General features: G+C 42.9%; 1 protein-coding gene across 1 annotated transcript; it reads right to left on the bottom strand.

Moving 5' to 3' along the window:
- Positions 1-1,271: 1,271 nt before the first annotated feature.
- MFN1 (mitofusin 1) lies at positions 1,272-22,345 on the bottom strand. Its single transcript, XM_058031513.1, has 18 exons — positions 22,260-22,345; positions 21,482-21,603; positions 20,525-20,660; positions 19,367-19,529; positions 18,617-18,741; positions 17,088-17,196; positions 14,708-14,815; positions 13,900-14,053; positions 13,709-13,776; positions 9,342-9,463; positions 7,744-7,870; positions 7,361-7,465; positions 6,186-6,288; positions 4,996-5,225; positions 4,405-4,560; positions 3,700-3,896; positions 2,027-2,161; positions 1,272-1,359 (listed from the first exon to the last, which is right to left on the bottom strand). The coding sequence occupies exons 2-18, from the start codon at positions 21,594-21,596 to the stop codon at positions 1,290-1,292; spliced, it is 2,223 nt and encodes a 740-aa protein (XP_057887496.1). The 5' UTR covers positions 21,597-21,603; positions 22,260-22,345; the 3' UTR covers positions 1,272-1,289.
- Positions 22,346-23,750: the final 1,405 nt, after the last annotated feature.

Below are 23,750 nucleotides of genomic sequence, written 5' to 3'. Positions count from 1 at the left end.
TCTTGATACAATGTCAATACAAATGCTCCACAAACAGAGCATTGATACACAGCTCTGCCCTCACCACACCAAGGTTGGGCTGTTTCTCAGGGGTGGATTCCACACTTTCCTTCAAACCCCCAGGACTCCCCATGCACAGTCAGAACAAACACCTGAACACACTGGTGGAACTGCTGCCTTCCCTCAATGCCTCTAGCATTACATCTGACATCTATTTCCTGATGAGACGGCCCTTAGTTACTTGGAAATGGCAAACTCCTATACCTTAGAGCTCAATCTTTAACTTAGTCAATATTAACACTGCCATAAAAATATATAAATACTCTGCAAAGGCTTTTCTTTTAAAATAATTTTAAAAAGTCTAGTTAGAAAAAAGTAGATGTTGAATGACTGCAGAAGGTTTTTAAAGAGGCTTTGCTGTAGGTGAGCAGAGGTGCTGGGAAGGGAGAGATGGGGTTTCACCATGTCCTGCTCGCTGAATGCAGCAACAGGAGCTCCAGGTCCCTCCTGGCACCCTGAGCCAACCTGCACCAACCATGCCCAGACCCTCTCAGCACACCCTGCTGGGCCTGGCTGTGAGCTTGGGGCTGTGCCACACCTGAGCTCAGCACCTGACCATGGTTACAGCCAGTGCTCACAGGCAGAGGAGCACAGCACTGCTCAGCTGCAAGGAACAGGTTCATTTATGGCATCAGTGCCCTCCTGGCTCAAGGCTGGAGCCAGAGGAGCCCTGAGCCCTCTGCATTTCCTTATTGCAGTTCACCCTCACCTTTGCTGCCTTTCAAGAGGAACTGCTGCCCAGCACACTGGCACCTGCTTTCTGAACATCTCAGGACTTCTTTCCCATGCCACAGTTTGTACTTCCCTTCACTAAACCAAGTCACATCCACATGGAAAACCAGCACCCTCCATCCCTGGACAATTCCTAAGCAGCTGAAAGCAGGAGACTGGGCTAAGCTCTTTCCCTGTCTGAGGTCCTGGATGCCAGGAGGAGAGACTTGCCACTGCTACATACTCATGAAAACCAGTGAGGATTTGGGGTTTTATTGTCAAGTGCCCAAAAAATTTAGTGTTTAAAGGTAATTTTTAACCCAAAATCTGCAAAATGAACATAACACTCAAGAGTACCACAGCTCTACCGTTTGGTTCACCATCAGAGTCCAAGTTTTACAACAACTGTCACCAGAGTAACATTAAAAATATAAATCATTTTCATAGAATAGAAGTGTCACCTGTAAAATTCCTACTTTGCCCTACAAAGGAGCACCAGGAAGGTTCACAATGATGTTTTATTTACTCTTTTGAAGAAAATGTTTTGTGAAGCGATCTAGTTCGTTCTCGAGGTGAATGGCTTTATTTCTGTAAAACAAACAAAAGCAAGGGATTTACTTCAGTGCCTGAACATCCCAAAGGCAGGATCAATATCAGTGTTTTATTTCTATTCATCTACTCACACCCCCAACACTAAGAAAATGTAAATGCAGGTTTTTAGAAGGGGTGTGTGGGGGCAGATGTTCACCATCAGGGGTGGATGCCCAAGGCCAGCAGGCAGCAGCCTTTCAGGAGGTGGAAAGAACAGTAAACTACAGCTGAGGCTCCTTCCAAGCCCTGAGCCACCAACTGCTGGAAGCTCCTCCTCTGCAAACACCTACCACTGGCACCATCAGTACTGCACTGATGACTCAAAAGAGCACAGCTGCTCTTCTGCTCTTCTCTGCTCCGGGGAGGGGCTTTGGGAAGGTGCCACCCTCAAGTTACCAACAGGAGACTCAAATTCTGCTGAAACACCTGTCTCCCCCAGTAAAGAGAGACAAGGGTAAAGATGATCTAAGAAAAAGTATTTTTGGAGGTTAGCTGATTCACTGAGGCAGCAGCATACATTTATTTAACATACCCAGAGCTGTTCAGGGTATCTTTGCATCTCCTTCTGCACCTGAACTAACCTAGTTCAACTCCAGTCTGACACAAGCACTGACCACTCTGAAGTCAGCAGGGCTAACTTGTGGCCAGCCACACCAAGACTTACCTCAGCTGCTTGGAGGTGCTTTGTATGCTCTCCAGTTGATCTATTTCTTTGGAAAGCCTAGCTATTTCTTTTTCCAGGTTTTTCTCAGTAATATCCACTTGCTGACACAGCCGAGCAAAAGTAGTGGCCATTTCCCTAAGGCAAGAACAAGTTTATAATCATGATTTAAAGAAGTTAATGCTAAAAAAAAAGAAATAAAATCTCATGGCATTGCAGTGTGCAGAACACAGGAATCAAACCTTCTGTATGGGAGTACAGAACAGAAAGCAGGAGAGCAGGGTACTTTTTAAACTAGAAAAAGAAACCCTGAACACAGCAAACACACCTCAGTCCATGCCTGGCCATTTCCACAGAGCATTAACAAGTGCAGGTCTGAGATGGGGCTCTGGCCCTGGCAGGAGGTGCCAGAGCAGCCCCACACTGCCAAGCTCAGTGCCCTGTGCCACAATGAGCCCTGCTCACAGGAATGTGAGCCCTGTGCAGGTGAGGAGTGCTCCAGACCTGCCCACCCAACCTCACACAAGGGGAAAACAAACCCAGTAACCAGCCTGGGCCCAGCACCCGAGCTCTCATGCAGGAGATGAAGCACCCTCTCCTCTCAACTGGAGCACTGGTTTGAGTGCAGCTCTTCCATGTCCTCAGGGCTGCTGGATACAGGGATGGATCTATTTCCTCTACTGAAGCAAAACTTTTTACTATTCCATTTTTTTTTATCTTTCCAAAACAGTTTCCCACCTGTTTCTGCTAAGTAATGTCTGGTTGACTGTCTTCCTTAGCTTCTTTTTGAAACTATGTGTTTTGACTGAATTATTATTTCAGAAAATTAAGGGTGCTAAAGCACCCTCTAGCCCCCAGGGTGCAGGACACCTCTCTCTCCTGTGTAGCTCAGGGAATAGTTCAGAAAGGCAAGTGAAATTCATCTCCTGCAGTGCAGAAGAGCCAGGACTGGCTGCTCAGAACCTGCCTATAGCAGTCCCTGGGGCAGAAGCTCTGCTCAACCTTCCAGGGACTCCAAAGGCAGAACAACTCAGCCTCCACTAAAATGATCTCTCATGTCTCTACTGTAAGGTGCTGGATAAAGAGCCAGCATCTTCAGAGCACCACACACAGCCACACACAGATGCAGGTGCCTTTTCAGGTAGGCATTTTAGACTCTTCAAACCCCCTTCCACTAAGTGCCAAGTGACACTAGAGGTGCCATCAGGCAGGGCCAGTGACAATGGCCTGTCGCCATGGTATTTCCTGAAAAATCCCTTTGCCAGGATTTTTTCTCCTGAGAAGGTGAGAAGCCTCAGGAAAGAAAGGTACACAATAATTATCTGATTGCTCTGGAATGTGGTCTGGAGATTGTTTACCAACAGGAGATTGTTTACCTTTGGGCATTAACTAAAAACAATTGACATGGAACCAATCAATCACCCTCAGCTGTGTTGGACTCTGAGGAATCAGTCACGAGCTTTCATTCTCATTCTTGTTTAGCCTTCTGATGTATCCTTTCTCTTTCTATAGTATAGTCTTAGTATGTAATTTCTTTTAATATAATATAATATCCTAAAATAATAAATCAGCCTTCTGAGAAAACGGAGCCAAATTCTCCTCTCTCACCTCACCCTGGGGACCTCACAAAGCCCACAATGCCCGAGGCAGTGAGGGGCAGCCCGTGTGACACTTACTGCTGCACCTGGTGGCTGCAGTTGGCGCTGGTGAGGCTGACGATCATCTGCAGTTTCTCGGTGGCGTAGTTGACAAACTGCTGCTTGAAGGCTCTCTCCTTGGCCCGCGTGGTCCAGGTCAGCCTCTCATACAGGTACAGCAGCCCGTACATGCTCAGCGACAGCGAGATCAGTTTCCAGCCTACGGTTTTCCAAATCTGAAAAACAAAATCTTCATTAGCTTAAATAAGGTGATCTATGGAATAAAAAGCTAACTTCGCCCATTTTTTAAAAATCATCTCCACAGCTCTTTCATTGGATTTGTTTAAGAAAATAAGTGTTTTCCATATTATTACTGCAGAGCAATACAGCTACATTCACATGAGCTGGTCCCCAATGGCACAGAGAATGTGCAGGTTACAGAAGCTTGCTGCTCTTTCATGAAGGAAGAAGCAAAGCTCCAACTAAATTCAAAGTGAAGGAGGCACCATCAGATCACCATTTAATTCAGGCATTGAACACAGACTTCTGGCACAGAGGATACACCCAGCTATCCTCAGAGTGATTAGCCTGGTTTCTCACTGTGAACTGACTGTGGGTATCCAGGGCACTGCACATGCTCATCTGGCCCAGTGTCAAGTCCATGGCACGCTCTGTGTTACACCCCAGGCAGGACAGAGCAGCTCAGCCTCTGCCACCCCTTCCAGCAGGAAATGTGCTACTTGCCACTCCACCAACAATGATGATGCTCATGGAGGTCCGGGATGTCAGCGAGGCCAAACTCAACACCAAGGGAACCATGAACTCCTCCTGGGGCACGCTGTCGGGAGTTAAGGCGGGCAGGCTGGCGGCAGACGGGGTGCTGGCTAAAGGACGAGGGATCTAGAATGGGAACAGGGCAGCCTGAGTCAAAAGCACCAGGGAACTACACAGATGGGGATTATTTTCATATATTCAGGTTTTGATTTACTTGAAGGAAAGCCTTCAGCAGTGAAATCTGCACAAAACTCCTGAGGAGAGAAAAAGGGTCTGTGTTCTGACCTAAAGATCCAAATATTACAAATGGAATAGGCTACTCAAAGGGTTCAAGCCAAAGGAAAACCAATTTGTGTAACAGCTGCAGGAAGTTTAAAAGAGGTTTTCAGTTCCATTCTAACCCTGAATATAATCCAATAAAAATAACCCACACCAAAAATACTTCACACAATGGATCTAGGGAAAGGTAGCAGGAAGCGTGTAAATAGCATTGGCACAGAGGAAAAATCAATATACTCTCATCAAGGTAAAACAAAGCAGCCCAAGCTCTGAAGGACTCACATGTAGGTTTGGATCTGTTAATCCCTGGAGTACTTTCTGAGCTTGTTTAAGACCCAAGAAACGGTTTGCAAGAGAAGTCCATCCCAAAGAAAAGTGGAACATGATATCCTCTTGAAAATCTGCACACAGGCTATGACAGTTTAGATCATAGCTAAGATCAAACTTCCTGCATGGAATTAGCAAGTGGAGCTGATCCTGAACACTAGAAGGCAACAATGGTTTCAGATTTTCTAGAAATAAGAACAAACAGTAAAGATGAGTTACCATTAGAAGAAGAGCATATTCACAAACAGTATCTCTGCACTGCTGACCAGCTTTATCAATTCAGAGAATCTAAACTGGTCAGTTCATTATTTATTTATTTGTAAAATCAGTGGCACTTCAGCAGGATTGACCCTAACAGAGAGGGAATTTACTGCTCCACTACAAGAAAACAGTCATGAAAATCAACTCACTGCTGGAAAAAAAGGCTCAAATAAACTGAAAGACCTCTACCACTGATCAAAAGATAGGGATGGAGTAAGAAAAAAATTTAATTTATCCATCAGTTCCATGGTGCCACACAGAAAAGGCAATACTAGTACGTAAGAGGATGGAAAAGTTCATGTAATTTCATGATCTCACTCTGAATCTTTCATTACCAGAAACAGACCAATAGAGATGGATGTGCAATAAAGTTACTACTTAAAAAGAAAACAAAAAAAGGGGGGAGTGCACAAATCCTTTGTGAAATAAACTGTTTTGCTTTCTGGGTCTGGAGGAACCTAGGGAGAGCATTATACTGCAGGAACATTTTCTAGTAATTAGTGTATTTGGTGTGTCTCTTGTTGAAGCTAAATTTTAAATGAGTTTATAAAAGGATTAGATGAGCTTCCAAAGGACAGGTCCATTACTACTTGCTTAAGCCATTACTCCAGATGCAGTGTACCAGCTCAGAAGTCCATAAAATGGAGAAGGATTGCTATATTTACCCTGGTTCATTGCTCTTCTCCCCCAGCATCTGTTACTGGTTAGTATCAGAAACAGGGGACTGAGCTAAACTCTCAGTCCAGGTCTATCATGACTTTTCTTTTACCCTTTATAGCATCAATGTTAAGCATGATCAGAAGGAAAATTCTTTTAAAACTGAATTTTCCTAGATTGTGTTCCTTTAAATGTGAAGTGTTACCATTCCTGCTCCCTCCTCCTACCAATCATCTCCTGCTGGGACTGGTGCATTGACTGGTTGACTTCAGTGGAGCAGCGCTCAGCCAGGTTCTTCCCCAAACCATCTTCTATGTGTTTGTTCAGCTCCTGAAGTGCCACAGAGAACACAAGCCCATCAGTTTGTGTTTAGCCAATCAGTTACATTATATGGGCAGGAATATGTTACACACTAAGCACTGTTATTTACAGTGGGAAGAAAAGCATGTTTCCATGAAAATACCATGCTTTCCAACTGCACACTGGGACTGAAAACCTAACTAAAGAGACACAGGAAAGATTTCCCTAGGACTGTAAACATAAAAAGGCACAGAAGTCTGTACTTTTCACTGTGACAGTGAAAAGCAAACCACTGCCTACTGCCCTGCAAAGCCCTTACTGTGTCATTTGATGGGAGCCAATTCCACTGCTCTGCACAGGGACAAACCCATCCCACCAACTCCCACGGGGGCCTGCTCAGGATGCTCTGCTGAGGTGAACCAGCACAGATTGTCCTGAAAATGCAGCACTTCAGGTGACCAGCCAGGCTGGAACAGGCTGAGACTGATCAGCCAGGCTGCAACAGCCTGAGATGAGCTCAGCTGGTTGGAGCATGGTGCTGTTACCACCAAAGTTGTGGGTTTGATCCCCATATGAGCCATTTGTGTAAGGGCTGGACTCAGTGATCCTTGTGAGTCCCTTCCACCTCAGAACATTCTGTGACCCCAGGGCAGTCAGCATCACCAGCAACGTCTGGGCACACGGGGCAAACATAGGTATATGTCCTTTAACTTAAAGCACTACGTTTGAGAAAGAATTCATAAAATTAAAAACCCCCAAACCAGTTTTTATTAAAAGTGTTGAGTATTTTATTTTTGGATCTATTTGATTTTAGGAGTAAAGAAAATTATTTATGCAAAGTCTTATTTGCTGGAAGTGAAAACTTGAAATTAGGAACTATTCTACTACTAAAAAGATGTTGAAAAAATTAATTTCTTTCCAAAAACAAAGCAGAAAGTATTTTCAACCTTTTTCAGTTTTGGGTAGAGATATGCACATGTCAGCAAGCAAAAATCCTGCAATGCTCAAAGTCACATAAAATCTAAGCAATTTATGAAAATACAGAAGTAGAAATTAAGGGAAAGACAAAGAGTCTGGCTTCAAACCATTCAAAAAAACTTACTGTCTTATAGAGCTTCAATACTTGAGGAGAAGGGTGGAAATCAGAATAAAATTCATCAACTAAAACTGAAAGCCGGCAAATCTCATCAGTCATGGCAGAGGAGACCTGGAAGAACACAGGAAATGCATCAAATGTTTCTGCTACCTTTTCCAGACAGAGTGAGAACAGACAACTGCATGAACTGTCCCAAGAAATCATTCAATCATCTGACACTCAGGAAAGATTGCCATTTTAAGCTTTCATTTTCTCTTTTCTTTTAATTGAAAAAGGAGTGTTCTGACATTTCAAACATATTTCCTGAGATGGGTGGACTGCAAAAGGAGCTGCCTGAGAGAGGAGGCAACACCTGGATCTGAGGAGTTGTTCCCACTGCCTTGACTTACTTTGTTTTCGACTTCCTCAGTAACGCGTTTGATCTTTTCCTTGGTGTCTTCTGTCAAAATGTTCAGCTGATTTCTCACAAAGTCCAGCCTGTCCTTCTGATCTTCTCTCTCTTCCATGGACTGGACTCTAACCCAGCAGAAAGGAAATCACCATCACCACCATGTATTCCCCCAGGAAAGAAACGAGCCCTTAACCAGGATCAGCCAGCTGACGGTTTCTGAGCAGGCAGGGGGATCCCAATGACACTGGCTGCCCAAAGCAGAGGCACTGCTCCAAGAAGGGCTGGACATGGCAGCTCCACGTGCATGAGCATTCAAAGGCTGTGCTGAGCAAACACAACTCAAAACCAGCATTTTGAGTCAGAGCTGTCATCCCTGTGTTGTCACATAATTACAACTAAAAAAGGTGTGGGGAATCAGAGGCCTTTAATTACTCATCTACCCTGATTTTAAAAAAGGGTCAATCTGATCAAACTTCTGCTCACAACCAGCACTCAACCACTCCTTAACAGTGATGTGGGCCTGATCACCCTGCAAAGCAAAGGGGATGTGGGAGAAACCAACCTTGTCACAAACAAGTCTCTTTAGAATTCCTTGACCTATCACTTAAGCAAAAATTCCTGAAAACCTGGAGCAATTTCCTCTTGAAGGGCCACCAGAAACACCAAATAGCAATTCAAACTAAGAGGCATCACCACAGACATTTTGGTTAAGTCAATTGACAGAAAGAAGCAGAATATCAGAATATTTTCAAACACTTCACAGCATGTTTTCATGGGATCTGACAACGTGAGACAAGTCAGTATGTAAACAGGCAGTCTGTAAAAACTGACATATTCAGGGAGATGAGTGTGTTTGACAGCACAGTGAAGTCTGTTGAAACACAAAGACACATTATTGACAGGCAGGAAGGAGATTGATGGGAAGCATTAATCGTGACAGCAAGTTCACTGTGTACAAGAGACACAAGGTGGCAACAAAAGTGAGGAAAAACTGCACACATATGCAAACCTCAAAGGATACATGAAGCTACCAGACAGAACAGATGAGCTGCTATCATTAGCACTAAAGGATTACATGAGTGAAGAGAGAATAAGGATATTTAAGGATGCAATCTGGAAAGGGCCAGAGGCCAAGCCTCTGTTAGCCTGGGCTCATCTCATTCCTTACAGTATTCTAATCACTTGCAAATTAAAGCATCTACATCCTTCCATTTTTATTCTTCACTGTAACTGTTAAAGAAAGTAAAGTAGGCCCAAACATCATCTCTGAAATGCTGCATATCACTAGAAAAACTTAACATTTTAAGTATTTCTGAAAAAAAGGTTTGAAAACACACAGATTGCAAATCAGTAACAAAGAACACCAAAGTAAACCAAGATCCCTGTACAGAAATCACAGACCAAGAACAGAACTGAGCGGGCAAGTGAACAATGGTAAGACTGACATATTGACATACCAGGGAAATTGTCTGTTTCTTACCAAGCAGAAAAAGTGGATTTTAAAGTCCATAATGGCCCAAGAAAATCACCAGCCCAGAAATGGCTCCTCAGATGATCTGGACAAACCAAATCCAACCAGTCCTCCACCCCACCTACCTTTTCTCTGCTGCTGCAACGTTTATGGTGTCCATAATGTCTTTCACAGTATCTATTATCTGTTTAGCTCTGATAGTGTGCTGTTCAAACTTGGTTTTCACGGCTGACTGCGAGATACACTCCTGCGAGGGGCCCAAGCCACAACACATTACTGCAATTCCATGCCAACACCATCAGGAATTTCACTGTCAGAAAGCACATGCTGCCAATTTTACCATGAACTTAAACCAGTGGGAAATAAAAAGGGAGAAAGTATAAAGAAATTAAAAGACAACAGAAACTGAAATCTTAAATGAATCTACAGCAGCAAATCTGCCTTCGTGTCCATTCACAGTAATGTGCATAGGTTTTGTTCTTTTAAAATAAATTAATAATGTGAAAAAAAAAAAAGAAAACTCAGATGAATACATAAGATAAATCTATCTCTTCAAGAAATTTTCAAAACCATCTATTTGGAATTACAAATGTCAAAAATGAGTGCTAGCAATATGGTCTGGCTTTAGTTTTATTTGTTGCACTACACAGTCTTACTTTCAAGAGGTAACTCTGTCAACAGAATTTGACATTGTCATGTCAATATTGATCATCCAGGAACAAAATATACAATTAGGAATAAGAAACAAGGGTTTTCTCATGGGATAAATGAAATTTAAGTAGTCCTTAAAGTATCAGTTTGTTTGTATATTACTGAAATGTTAAATGAGTAAGCAGAAAATGCTCTAACAATACAATTTCTAACCAATCTTCAACATTGAATAGCAATTCAGAAATACAGGACAGTGACAGAAGAACTCTTCTGTTTGAGGGGAAGAAAGCAAGCAGCTGACTTCCTTAAACCACATCAATGGGATTTTTAAATTGTTCTCCATCTGTGGATTCACCTTTCATACCACAGGTTTGGATGGCTTTTAGAAAACTTGCCTATTATCTTAGCATATGCTGTAATTACAAATCTCAGCTATCTAAAAATAATAGATGAAAACAAAATAAACAAAGTGGAGAAAACAGTCCCTGTTCCTCGACGAAGCAGATCTAGAAATCAGCAATGAAAGGCCAGAGTTTTTCAAATATCAGCACATTGTAAGAGCTAGACTAGGCACAGAGCAGAGTCTTCTTCCCAACATTAGTATGTGGTAGGTAAAAGGATGACAATCACTCACAACACAATCAGAAAATCCAAGTTAGAGCACTAGGAAAAACACAAAGGTTAGTTAAACAGTGGGGAAAGATAAGCGGGGGACAGCAGCAGTTTGGCTGTTAGTCTGTACAGAAGGATTCACTGAAACCAGGATGAACTGTTTCAACAGTCTAAGCAAAACCAGTTACCTTCCATCACAGGAGAGCTGTCAGTGCCCAGAGTGTTCTGTATCCCACCCCTGGGCTCTGCAGGGCTGTCTCACCCCAGCTCTGCCAGCCAGGAGTTCTCTTCCTCCCTCCTCCCTCCTCCACTGCTTCCCACACCAATTCTGCTGCCAGCACTTCTGAGAAACTTGAGAAGCACCCCAGCCTTAGGCATGGTGGGGCTGGTTTTATCTAGGATATCCTCTAGGCACTACTGCACACAGGGCAGGGCCCAGGCATTTCTTTGCTGTTTTAGTAAGGCATTCTGTGCACCTCGGTGTAAAATTTCAGGAAATACACTGACCACTCTCTATTATTCCCTAACACAAAAATCCAGCACTGATCCAAGATTTCAATACCTTAAGACTGCCTCTCTCCTTTCCTTTGCTGTAATACAGCTGACACAGTAGCATCACTTTTTACAGCTACTACATGAATCTCTAAAATCTTTATTTTCCCACTGCTTACAATTGTTTCAAGTAATGCCTGCACCAGGGTTTTTTTTTAGCAACTTCAACCGTCCTGTGCTTTGCAGACAAACATGTTTCATCTAGTTTAAAATGATTTTTGCCCTCACACTAAAGTCTATATAAACCCTACAAGCTTTCCAAAATTAGTCCAAGTTTTTCCCATATCACAATTAACTAGCACTGGGGGGATGTTTCTAGATTTATTTTTTAAAAGATTCTATCTATACTGAGCTCATTTCAGGCCTGCAATGAACAGGCTTTCCCACCAGGGAACTGATACTAAAATCAGGAATGTGGAAGTACTGCAGAAGTAACAGTTCCTCTTCTCAGCCCATATGCAGAAGAGGGCAAAGCTGTCCAATTTTAGTGATGACAAAAGCAGGGTGAGAGAATCCAGGAGGAGCAAACCCAGCAGGCACAGCCAGGGGGAACAAGGCACATGTGGACAGGTCTGTGAGGTGACAGATTACTGAGAGAAGTTTGGGAAGTCTGAGGAGGGCACCTGCACAGGACAAGGAGCTAAAGGCAAGACAGACTGAGGGAGGGGAGGAGTCAGTGTTTGATGAGGACAGACAGAAGCATCTGTGCTCTCATCCCTTCCTTTTCACACACTGCAACATAACCCCAGTGCTGGGACTTGCAGCTCCTGTCAGGAGTAAATGCAAAGTGCTTAGGCTGTACTCAGGGCTGCACAGCCTCTGAGTTTGCTCTGGCAGTGCACAAGGGAGGGGATCAGTGAGGATTTCACACAGAAAGTTCTCCCTGCAGTCTGAGATTCCTCATTAATACAGAGCCCAGAGCTGGTGGGCAGAACTGATGACAACAGCATGCTGGTGTCAGCTACTTGATCAGCTCAGGTGACAGTAATTTGAGTATCAGGACTGAAAACTTCAGACCTGGTAAACCATTTCAGTCTCAGCCTTGCTTTAAAAGCACCTAAACTGCCATTGTAACTTAGAAAACTGCCACAAAATCCTGAATGTGAAAGAGGCTGCAACAGCAAGTGCTCAAAATTTAAACTGCTTTGGCAATCTTAATTCAGCACAGTTGTCATTCTCTAAATTATGGGATCACACCCCTATTCAAAGCCATTAATAATGATTTTACAAAACACAGCTGAGCAAGGAAAGACACTACAGAATCCACTCTCACTGTTGGAGTCAGGTGTGCAGCAAATGTAACACACTGGGAAAAAAGAAAAAACGTTGATTTAAGGCCATGCAGTGCTGTCACAGAATTGTTCCTTGTGCCACAGAAACTTGTCATGGCTGTGATCCTGTGACAGATACTTCTAATTGTGGTGGCCAACTTGAGTCTGTGATATCTGATTTACAGTTGTGCTGAGCACTCACAGCAACACATCATTTAATAAGTCATCATCCATCTTCATATTGAAATATTCTAAATGTTGAGTGCTTAACTGTAATTATAAGAGATTTTGTCAAAAAAGCTTTGGGTACAGCAGATGACAAAATACAACAAAGAACAATAACTGATTTAGAAGCTCAATTTCCACTTTTTTCCTGCTGGCTTAAAGTTTCCTATTATGGTTCTGAGGACAAAAATTGCAAAATACATGCATGTTTGACTACAGCTAGAGACACAAGAAATGTCATGTCTCATGCAGCCAGACCCTGCCAGCACCCTGCACCCATCATTTCAACACTTCAGTCACCTATCAGAAGAGTGTGGATAAGGATTAAATTTAGTCTGACATTTTCTTGCTTATGCAAGACCAAATCAAGCTATTATTTTAAAGCCTTTCTCATATACACACATCATTACATAATTCAGTTCTGCTAAGGTTAAATGGTTTGTTGTAATGCAAGAACAAAGACTTTTCAGAGGCAGTTTGATTTTTTTTTTAAATACTCATATACAAAACCATTGAGGGGTACCCAAGAGGCTTCCTTAAGATACCCAAGAATGGCTTTAGTTAATTAAAGTTCTCAAATTTAGTAAGTAAAATGGATCCTATAATAAAGAAACCACTCAACTGTCTAACCAGTCCTATTTCTGTAGAAACTGAACTCCAGCCATGAATATGGCTAAACTGAGGTGGAAAGGTGAATTCTGTACAGCACAAAGGATGCAAGGAGAGTGTTAATGATCAGAACAACAGAGCTAAGAGGTACATAATGGTGATAAATTCAAAACTCTGGCTTTAGAAATCAAAGTATATTTTTGGATTTACATTGATGAAACTAAACTTCTTACTGCAAACATTCACCAGCATGTGGCTGTAAGTGATACACACGTTTCAAGACCATAATTTCTTCTTACATAGACTATATTAGTCCTGAGATCTCAGAAGATGAGCTGAGAGTTTTGTTCCCTTTCCTCACTTATATAATTCTCCTTTCCAACAACTACCTGCTACTCGAGGTGAGAAGGTATGAACAGAACCCACAGAAAAGGCAAAGCTGCAGATGGTTTAAATACATTACACTCCTCCACTTGCTAATATGGATAATGCTCAGTATAATTAAGGTAAGCATAAGGAAAAGCTACCTTTACAACAAAAACCAGGCAGTTTAGAAAGCCCATCATAAATACCTCAAATATCTGCTCAAAATGCTGAAATTCTTGGAATCTTGTTTGAAATCCTTCAGCAAGTGCTCCACCTGTGAAACAACACACTATAAGGGAGACAGCAGTACCTCAGAGCAGGGACAGCATCTTAAATGTATTTATTACGTTTTATAGTGTTTTTCTGTATTTGAGGAAAAGCAGGAGCTGCTACACACCACTCTCTGGCATTCCTTGGGCCTTCTGTGTCCTGGCACTCAGAACTTCTTTTGCTGAAACGAAGAAGATGCGATTCCTTGCCTCCACAGGATCAATAACTTTGAGCTCATCGACCAGGAAGGTCAGACAGCGCTCCATGTGCTGCCTCCGCACCTACGGAAAGGAACAAAGCTCACGAACAAAGGCAAGGCCTGAGCTGAGAGTGAGCACATCAAACATCAGAGCAGAAACAGATGCTGAGCCACCCTCTGAGAGCAGATGCCTGCCAACCCTGCAGAAGCAGCAGCTGCTTTTACTCCTTTAAGCAGGCCTGGACACAGCAATACCTCCTTGTACAACTGCACTTACGTAAGCCAGAGATCTCAGGCAGTTTCTGGGGTAAACCCCTCATTCCCCACACATGGAGAAATAATTCTCACTGCAAGCTGGCTGCTGTTGGCAAGATCTGAAGATCCAAACTGCTCCCACCTAACACTGCACCTTCCCAGCTACTCTATGCAGGTATAAATGTATAAACTGTGCCCTCAGGCTGCATTATCACTGCAGAAACAAAAGGTAATACAGATAAGATTAAAAAACAACTTTAACTGTGGAGGAAAAAGGTTCTAAAGAAGTCTCCCATTTTATTAATTGCCTGCATAACAGTCATTTGAATTGCAAGTTACTTTTAGGTTTGAATGAGGAATAGGTTATTTCCTTTTTCTGACCATATAACTTAGCCTTTTATTAATAAGACAGAGCTAGTGTTTCCATATTAATACATATTAATTAACTGTCAACCCATGTAAGAGCCATCAATTCACTCACATCTTCCATGTACTCTGGCTCTGATGCAGAAGCATCCCATCTGTTATTGAGGATGAAGATGTTTGGCTTGGAAAGTCGTTCGTTCACTTTATGGAAAAAATGTTTCTCCTAAGAATTAAAGCACAAACAGAAAATTTCCCAGACATCCAAACTAGAGTCATGCATTCTTCCGTAACAGACTCTGAAGTTTATCCAGCTTTTTAGAAGTTTATAAAGAATTCATCAGTATACAAGCCCACAGATATTCAGCACATAACAGGCTTAGGGTAGTTCAAAAGTCATCAAATGTCTTAAAACGGATGCCAGTGCTAGTCAAAGACACTGCAACTTTCTCTAAAAATTGGTAAAAATATAAACTAAGAAAACTTCCAAAAAATAGTCCAAAAACTACTGATGCCTGACTAAAACAATGAAGTCTCCCTTACCTGAACTACCAAGATGCTCCTGCTAACCCTGTTAAATCTGGTTCTCTATCCAGATAATACAACATCTAACTATTCCTCAGCTAGGCAACATCAGCTTGAGCTACAGAGAAATAACATTTCCTGCATGAGGACATATGGTTGAGACACAGAAAAAAAACCTCATTGAGGAATGCCTTAATTTAACAAAATTAAGTGTATTTAGGTCTCCTGGCTGCACCTACCACCCATTATTGCTGTTAGCAGAGCCATAATGGGTAAGTCGTGATGGAGGGAGTCCCCACTCAGCAAAGCTGAAACAGAAGAGATCTCTGTGCTGCCATAAACTTTTCCAGCAGGACACCACAGCATATCCTGGACACAGCACTGGAGAGCCATGATTCTCCATCAGCTGGGAATAGGCATGTGCAATCCAGATCACTGCTGCAGAAATCAGAACTTGGTCTGAGGAGAATTTATGAGGGAACAGTAGAAGAATCATGTTTTCACCAAAAAAATCTCTGGTAGTATGGCAGAATAATGCCAAGTATTCTCAAATTTGTTATGGTAAGAGGTAAAAACAATGCTTAAGGGGGATGAGAACTTTTTAGTTGTCAAAAGCTTTATCTGCAGGATAACTTACGTTATCTATATAGCAGTGAGATGTTCACTGAAATAATTTTTCTTTTTCCTTTAATTAAAAGCAGCAGCTGTGTTATACACAATGTAAACAACTTACAGGTTTTGTCCATACTAAAAACCTAAAAGTGTCACTCATGCACAACAGAGAAGATATGGTCACATTTGTGTCAAATCCTCTTTGTCTGGAATGTTTTAAGGATTTTATTTTTCTTCTAAATTACATCTCTTGTATTTAACTCCTTGTGGACTCAGCTCAGACAATGGAATGCAAGGTTTTTAAACTTGCATTCTTATACTTCTACTAAACTATTCTAATTTGCTAGAATGCAAAGAAATACTGTCTTTGCACACTCAGTTCTTTATTGTATTAAAAACGGTCTCAACAGTTAGAAAGTTCAGACCTTTCAGGTGAGAACCATCCTCAGAAAAACCAGAGCATATGATTTTGTCTGCAGCGGGCTTAATAAAAATCATCAGGAATTCCCTCAGTAGTATCACTCTGCATTCTGGCAGTCACACTTGCAATAACTTAGAAACCTTCTATTGTCAGCATCCACAATACTCATTTTAGTCAAAACTGGAGACCACTACAAAATTACACCAAATTTCTGGTCTTGTATTTTGATTACTGGAACAGTTGCTCTGGCCGCCTTAAATATTGCCCTCCTCTTACAAGTCCTACAATATTTAGGCTGCAAGGTTCAGAGAACCCTTCTCTCTCCTGAAACAAGGCTTTAGAGAACAAAGACATTAAAATATCTTCAGCTCTCCACACTGCACAGAACCCTTGTTGCTCACACCTTCTTCAGAAGAAACACAGCCCACTGAGGGTTCCCTGCAGCACTCATCCTCAACACGAGGTGTGCCAGGGGAATTCACCCTCTCCTGAGAGAGGAACAAGACAGGAACTCAACTCCTTTCACCCAGTTTGTGTATTTTACTGAATTTATGGAGCATTTTTGGATATTAAACACTCCTTAATTTCATTGATAATACAAGTGTCTTCAGTCCACAAGTGTCTTCTTTTGTTGGTAACAAATACCAACAAATTGCAAGGCAAGACAAGCACTCCACCATCCATCTATCAAAAACACAACTGAACTGGAAAAGACAATCACGACACTCAAGGCAGAGAAAGCCAAGCCAGTCAGAAATTTAAATTTTGTTCTCTGTTCCCGAGTGAGGGATACACATTATTTCTTGCCTCCCACCCCCAAGTCCTATTCACAAGTCCTATGTGCAGTGATTCACCTTCTCTAAAGCTCTCAGCTATTCTGGTTTTGGAACTGCTGAATATTTAAATGAAGAAGGAGCAGAAAAATCATTGCACATCATACCGTGTTCATGAGAGTTGATTCAGAATTGGCAACCAAGACAAACACATCAGCATCCAAGCAGAACTTATCAATCCAGCTGTCCAGTTCTGTAGTGACATCTGTACCAGGGCTGTTGAGAACAAAAAACACAAACTCTTATTCACACAACAAAGAAGTAGTTTATTTTTATAAACTGATACAAATAGAGTGGAAATGCCTAAGGGCCTTGCAAGAAATCACAGAGGTTTGTGTCTCAAGGCTGATGCCTACCTCAGACTTAAGATAAGCACTGCACAAGCCAATTACCATCTAGAATTTATCAGACACTTGATCATTACACTACCTATTCATTCCAAAATGCAATTTCTGATTAGTAAGTATGCACACATAATTAACTGCCAAGTGAAGTCAAAGGCAGTCCATCAGAAACCCAGAGAGCCTCACACAATGGTTCCCCTCCTCAGATCCTAATTTTAATCAGAAGAGACCATAGTTCATAAAATATGTTTTTCATTAATAAAGTCCAAATTTAAAGCAATATGCTATGCAAACTGTGCATAGATTTAAGAAGAAACCAAAATGAAGTTAAAACTATAGTGCTATCCATTAAAAAATACTAAGTGGAATTAAGTCATGTTTGCAACACCTAAATAGTAGTGGTTGAAATTTTCTCAATTTAACAGTGAAAGGATGATTTGCTCTTTTCAAGTACGTGCTCTCTCAAAATATATTCTTTTCTTTCCCCTTTAGCAGAAGAGGCTGTACAGATCCAAGATCATGCAACCAAGGAAACAATAACAAACTCCTAGTGATTCCAATGTACAAGACAGAGATGGAACAAAAACCACTGCAATTTATTAGAATACATTCTGAGTTTTGCTTTCTTGAAGAAATCATACTTAAAAAGTCACAGACACCTGTGTGAATTACTCTCAAATTCACTATTTATTGATTTACACATCAGGTACAGATGACCTGAAGGTTTGAAAAGCTACTGTAGATTATAATGCAGTGGCCAGAAATAAGGGCATTTAGCATGGACAAAACAACAACTTCCAGAATTCCTTAAACACATCAACACAGAGGAAATGCCAGCCTAACACAGGGCACACACAGCTGACATAGCCAAAATCACATTTTGAGGTCACCCATTACTTTGGTATGTAGGCACTGCAACTCCTATCAGAAGCTTTTCAAGATGAAGTCCACATTGTTTATACTTCACATGATCAGTCTGAAGCATTTCAAGAAAGGAAATGGGCAAAAGGTTGTTGCTGCAACAACCCTATTCATGCTTCCATACTGCTTGTTTTAAAGGTAGAGTATCCTCAGCCAAAACCTTTTTCAGCTCAGTCACAAGATACTTGTCTGTTCCAAATGCTACAAGGGCACAATCAGGAGGGTGATGACAAGCAGTACATACAAAAGAACAAACTCTGTCCTTTCAAACAAAAAAGCCTTTCAAGATTTTGAATCTAAACCAATCTCTTTTCTAAACATTGTAATGGCTAATATCCTTAAGAAAATATTTACTAAAAGAGAAGAGATACCTGTCCACTATAACCAAATCATCTCTCAGCAGGGCACACTTGGACTTGGGCCAGAAGACATGGACGAGACAGCCAGCCTTCAAATCCTTATCCATGTGGAGTGCGTGAGCCAGCTGATTGACGGTCTGGAGAGAGCATTAAAGACAACACCAACGTGAATGTGCAAAGCAGCCAAACTCAGTTCTCAAGCAAACCTGGACAGGATCTACCTTGAAGAGGGTAACAGAGTTCATACTTTGTTCTGGGGAATAGCTGTGATTTTTTTCTTCAAGCTCTTCAACTCACCAGCATCTAAAGAAGAAGCTGTGCCTTGAAACTCAGACAAGAGTTTCCTCTGAGCCACAGATGTTCCCTACAGGGCTGGACTCTGTGCTGCTGAGCATCATCATGAATTTGCCTCAGAGGTTTAACAAATGTATGCAGTTCACTAAGGTGAGCACCACCAGTCCAAATGAAGGGCACATTCCAAATCCTTAATCAGTAACAGGACTTACTGAGTCCTACAAAAATAAATCACTCAACACATGCTATGTTACAGTGAAACAACACACTTTAGTTGTTTCTCTAGAACAGCCAAGAAAACTGTGCAGCAGAGCACCTTCATTAGTTTGCTCTTCCCTCCTAAATAAGAACTTTAAAATGCAGAATGAGAGAGCCTTGTACTTCTGTTGGACTTTAAACTGTTAACAAAAAGACCCAGTGAGAGTCATTTCCTGTGAAAATTGGCACAAAATCATCCAAGAAATGTACCTTGACACTCTTCTTTTCATCTGATCCTTCTGTCATCAGATAAGCCTTATCTCCATCAGTCCCTTCCACACTGAGGAAGCAGTTTGTTGTATGGCCAATCCCACTGGGAAGTACCTTGTCCCACAGCATTGCATTAATGACTGAACTTTTCCCACTGCTTGTTCTAGAGGGATAGAAAACAAAAGTACTTTGAGCAGAGCACAGCAGCACTGAACACACCTTTGTGCTGAACTGAATTCACAGGCTGGTTTGGGTACAGAGCTCCAGCCAGGAGAGTGGGGAGTGCTCATTCAGGGGAACTGGTCACCAACTCCCCCTTCTGCAACAACTTTCAGTCCTCAGCAGTGTCCTACTCTGCACTGAGCCTCTACCCCTCACCCAGAAATATCTGAGGTTTAACTATTACACAACAGCATGAACTGTTACTCATTTTTGAACTACTTCCAGAAAAAGTTCAGTGCTCACTGGACAACAGTTCACAAATTTATTCAAAATGCCAGAGGGAGAGTTGAGCTCTCTTCTGTCCTGCTCAGAACTTTTTCCCCTTTGCAGAAGGGAAACTTTCATCACACATCACAGCTTGCACTGAACTTCTAACTTTTTGAAATATCAAGCCTGAGATATAACTAATTTCTTTATTCCAAAACTTTTTATAGTTTTTTTTTAAATAACTAAACCACTTTTAGCAAAAATGAAGGCAAGACCACAGTTGTACGAGTTTTCCCCAATACTATCACAGAATTTTTAGAACCATGAAGATTCACACTCCAAAAATATGTTTAAATGTAAGGACAGAAAAATCAATTCCCTGAAGCAAAGTGGACTGGCAGACCATATTGTTACTGCTATCCTTAAAATCATCACACAGATCTATCAGATTGATGTCACAACCAACCAGACAACTATCTCTGTTTCTCTTCAGCTGCTTATAGATAGAAGCATGAACAGCTCCAAATTTAGTTCTTCAGCACTTCTGATCAAATACAAAAAAAAAATCCTAAGTAGGAACAGTCCAAAATAACCACAACAACAAAAAATTAAACAAAACCACCACCTTAAAAAACCCAAAGCCATTCTGGAGAACAGGACAACCTCTGACCTTCCTAAGTAAAAAAAAAAAAAAAAAAGAAATTAAGTACTGGCAATTTCGTTCATTACCTGCCAAAAAATGCCACTTTCATGTGTCTCCTTGAGAGCACCTCTCCAATGACTGCCAGCTTGTTTTTATATGCTTGTATTTTTGCTAGTTCATCTTCTGTTGCTATATGGTCAAGCTCTGGGTTCTTGTATGTGGCTACACACAGAAAGGAAAAACATAAAAGCAATCACATACAGAGAACAAGGTGTAAGTAATCACTTACACTTACAAGGTGTAAGTAATCAGTACTTAACATGTCAACTGCAAATTTTAATTACAGTGATAAAACAAGAAAAACCTCTCTACAGACATTGATACCTGCCCTTATCATTTGACAGCTCTGCCACAAGCAAGGTGAAATCACCACATAAATCACTTCATATCAATTGCCAACCCAACCTCTGATCGACTAACCCTGTGAACACAGCCTGATGGGCTCATGTGCCCAGTTCCTTGGGACTCCTGCTTCCTTCAGAAAGGAAAGCCAGGATACACCAGCTAAGCTGGGCTGTCTTGCCCCCACAGGGCTCACTGGGGATGATGAGCAACCAGCTCTGTGAGGCCACACACATTCCACACTGCTAAACCCTCTGAGGGTGTGACCAGTGGTTCCCTGCTTTGCATCACTGATGCACCTTCCTGCTGGAAAATGGGAGAACCTGTTTGTCCCTCCTTATGTGCAAAAGAAACCACCACAGAACTGTCAGGCCAGAGTGGTTAAGCTTTCACCCTCATGGAAAAGAGACCAGGCTGCCAATGCAAGGGAGTTAATCAGCTTTTCAGGTATGTAGCAATGCCAGGCATTCCTTCCAGCACAAGATGAACAAAACCCCAGTGTTAAATGAAAAATGTGACTATTTCTGAAGGTGCGCATTTATACAAACAGCACAGTAACAGCTAGCATAAGGTACATTACACTGCAATAAAATATACTCAGAACAAAGGACAAGGCCCTCGTGTTGACGGGGAAAGCTCACCTTCCACAAACGCTGCTCCCTCAGTGACATACTCCAGCAGCCGGTCGAAGATGGCAGTGATGGTCTTTTTGGCCAGCACAAAGTGCTTCAGTGGAGAGACAGAGGCTTCTGCCATGCTGCAGCTGCACGGAAAGGTGCATCAAGTGACCAAACACTCCGTACACCCAGCTCATTAAAACTCATACACTGCTCACACAGCCATTAGGAAACAAAACAAAACAAAACAAAAACGCCTGCAGCCCCAAATCAAAGCTCTAAACTCCAAAGGGCAGTAAGCTCAGTTTGAGCTGTTTGCTCTGCACTCCTCACCACAAGCGCCAAGAGCAGCTGACGAAACTCGGGGGCAGGTTCGAACAGATCCGGTGCTATCTGTCCCGGAAACACGAGGCTTTCCCCTCATCAAACACAAGGCTTTCCCCTCGTCAAACACGGCTGAACCGCCCGCGGCTCAGCGCTGTCCCGCTGGCCAGCGAGGACGGGCCCCGCTCCCTCCCGGAGCCCCGCTCGGTGCGGTCAGGCCGAGGGGCAGCGGCGGCCCCAGCCCCTCATGGTGCCTCACTCAGCCGTGCTCCCTCACGGAGCTCTGGCTCGGCCCTGGTCCCTCATGGAACCCCAGCTCAGCCCCGGTCCTTCACGGAGCTCTCGCTCGGCCCCGCTCCCACATGGAACCCCGCTCAGCCCCGGTCCCGCACGGAGCCCCGGCTCCGCCCCTGTCCCTCACGAAAGCCCCGCTCGCCCCAGTCTCTCACGGAGCCCTGGCACAGCCCCAGTCACTCACTGAGCTCCCGGTCCCGGCCTCTGTCCCTCACGGAGCCCCGCTGGCCCCGGCCGTGCCCGTCACCGCCGCCGCCGGGACGGGGGGCGTCACTTCCCTTTCCTCCGCCTATGACCCCGCTCCGCGCCCGCACCGCCATGTTCAGTGCGGGCTGAGGGCGGCCGGCGCCATCTTGAGCGCGGGCAGTTCGCGAAATGGAGCCGGGCAGGGCCGGGGGCAGAGCCCGGGCGGCACCGGGATCATCCCCGGGGATCCCCCACAGCACCGCGCTCGGTCAGAGCCCGCACGGTGACAGCGCCGCGGGCTGGCAGGAGTTAAACAGCACCGGCACCTCAGGCGCTGGTACGGGACGAGAACCAACATGAAAATCGGCAACAACAGCATTCTAGAGGACACGTTATTTGAGGATTATTAATCCGCTGTATTTTAAGATCTTGCAATAATTTGTGGGATGTAAACTTTGTTTTGAAGTCAACAGTCTTTCACATAAAAAAGGTCTTTTGCTCAATAAGAAATATGGTCCAGGAATCTGATACACAGATATTTGTTAAGGTTGGAAAATACTCCTCAAAACTAAGGGTTCACACATCAAAACGAAGGGTTCAAAAGTCTGAAAAGCAAAGAATCAAATACAGATCTCTCACAAATATAAAACACTACTAAAACCAATCTCTTTGCATAGTTTCTGCTTGGAATGCTGTTCCTGAAACAGCTGAACCTCGCAGGTACCAGTGAACAACCAGAATTTGATACTTACTGCCTTGGAGAGAAATAATAAATATTGGCACAGTGCTGGTCCCTAGAGTGTATTTCTGCCTCTCGGACTGAGATGAGCTGCTCGGGCTCCAGGGTGACGGATCTGTGGCCAGGTCAGAGCACTCACCTGCACTTCACCCAAATAACCCAAATGTCATCCCTGTCCTTGGCACGCTCAGCCGTGCCTTTCAGCCTTCCACATTCCACACAGACTCACTACCTATTTTTTCACTACCTATTTTTTTATTCATTACCTATTGTTCCTACTACTTAGTCACTTTCTTGCTTTAACATGCAGATCATGTGGAAGCCAGCAGTGTACTTGTGTTCCCTTTTAACATGAGACATGCTATTCCTGTATACTTTCATTTACTACCTGATAGTAAAAAGAAAATACTAACATTAGTCCCTCATTTATAAAATCCAACCTAAAATGACCTTGGATACATTTCCTGTTTAGACACTGCATTTTAGTTTGGAATGATCTGGCTTCACAGCATTCCTGTGGGGGATTGTTTTGATTCCCATTTTAGAGGTCAGAAATAACCCAACTCAAAGACAGCCATGAAGTTATTCATGTCAACAAGCGTCACAGGGCTCTCTGCTGGCACAGGACACCACCTTTCCTGCTGGGGACACAATGCTGGTCTACACAAACAGACACACTCCTTAAGCCCCTTCATTTATTTTGGGGGATTTTTAAATGCCTTTTTTCCACTTCTTGCCTCTCTCAGAGCA

The sequence above is a fragment of the Melospiza georgiana genome, chromosome 10, assembly GCF_028018845.1.
Source record: "Melospiza georgiana isolate bMelGeo1 chromosome 10, bMelGeo1.pri, whole genome shotgun sequence".
In the NCBI taxonomy this organism is placed as follows: Eukaryota; Metazoa; Chordata; class Aves; order Passeriformes; family Passerellidae; genus Melospiza; species Melospiza georgiana.
The sequence above is the reverse complement of the archived record's forward strand: the minus strand, read 5'-3'. Positions and strand labels throughout refer to the sequence as shown.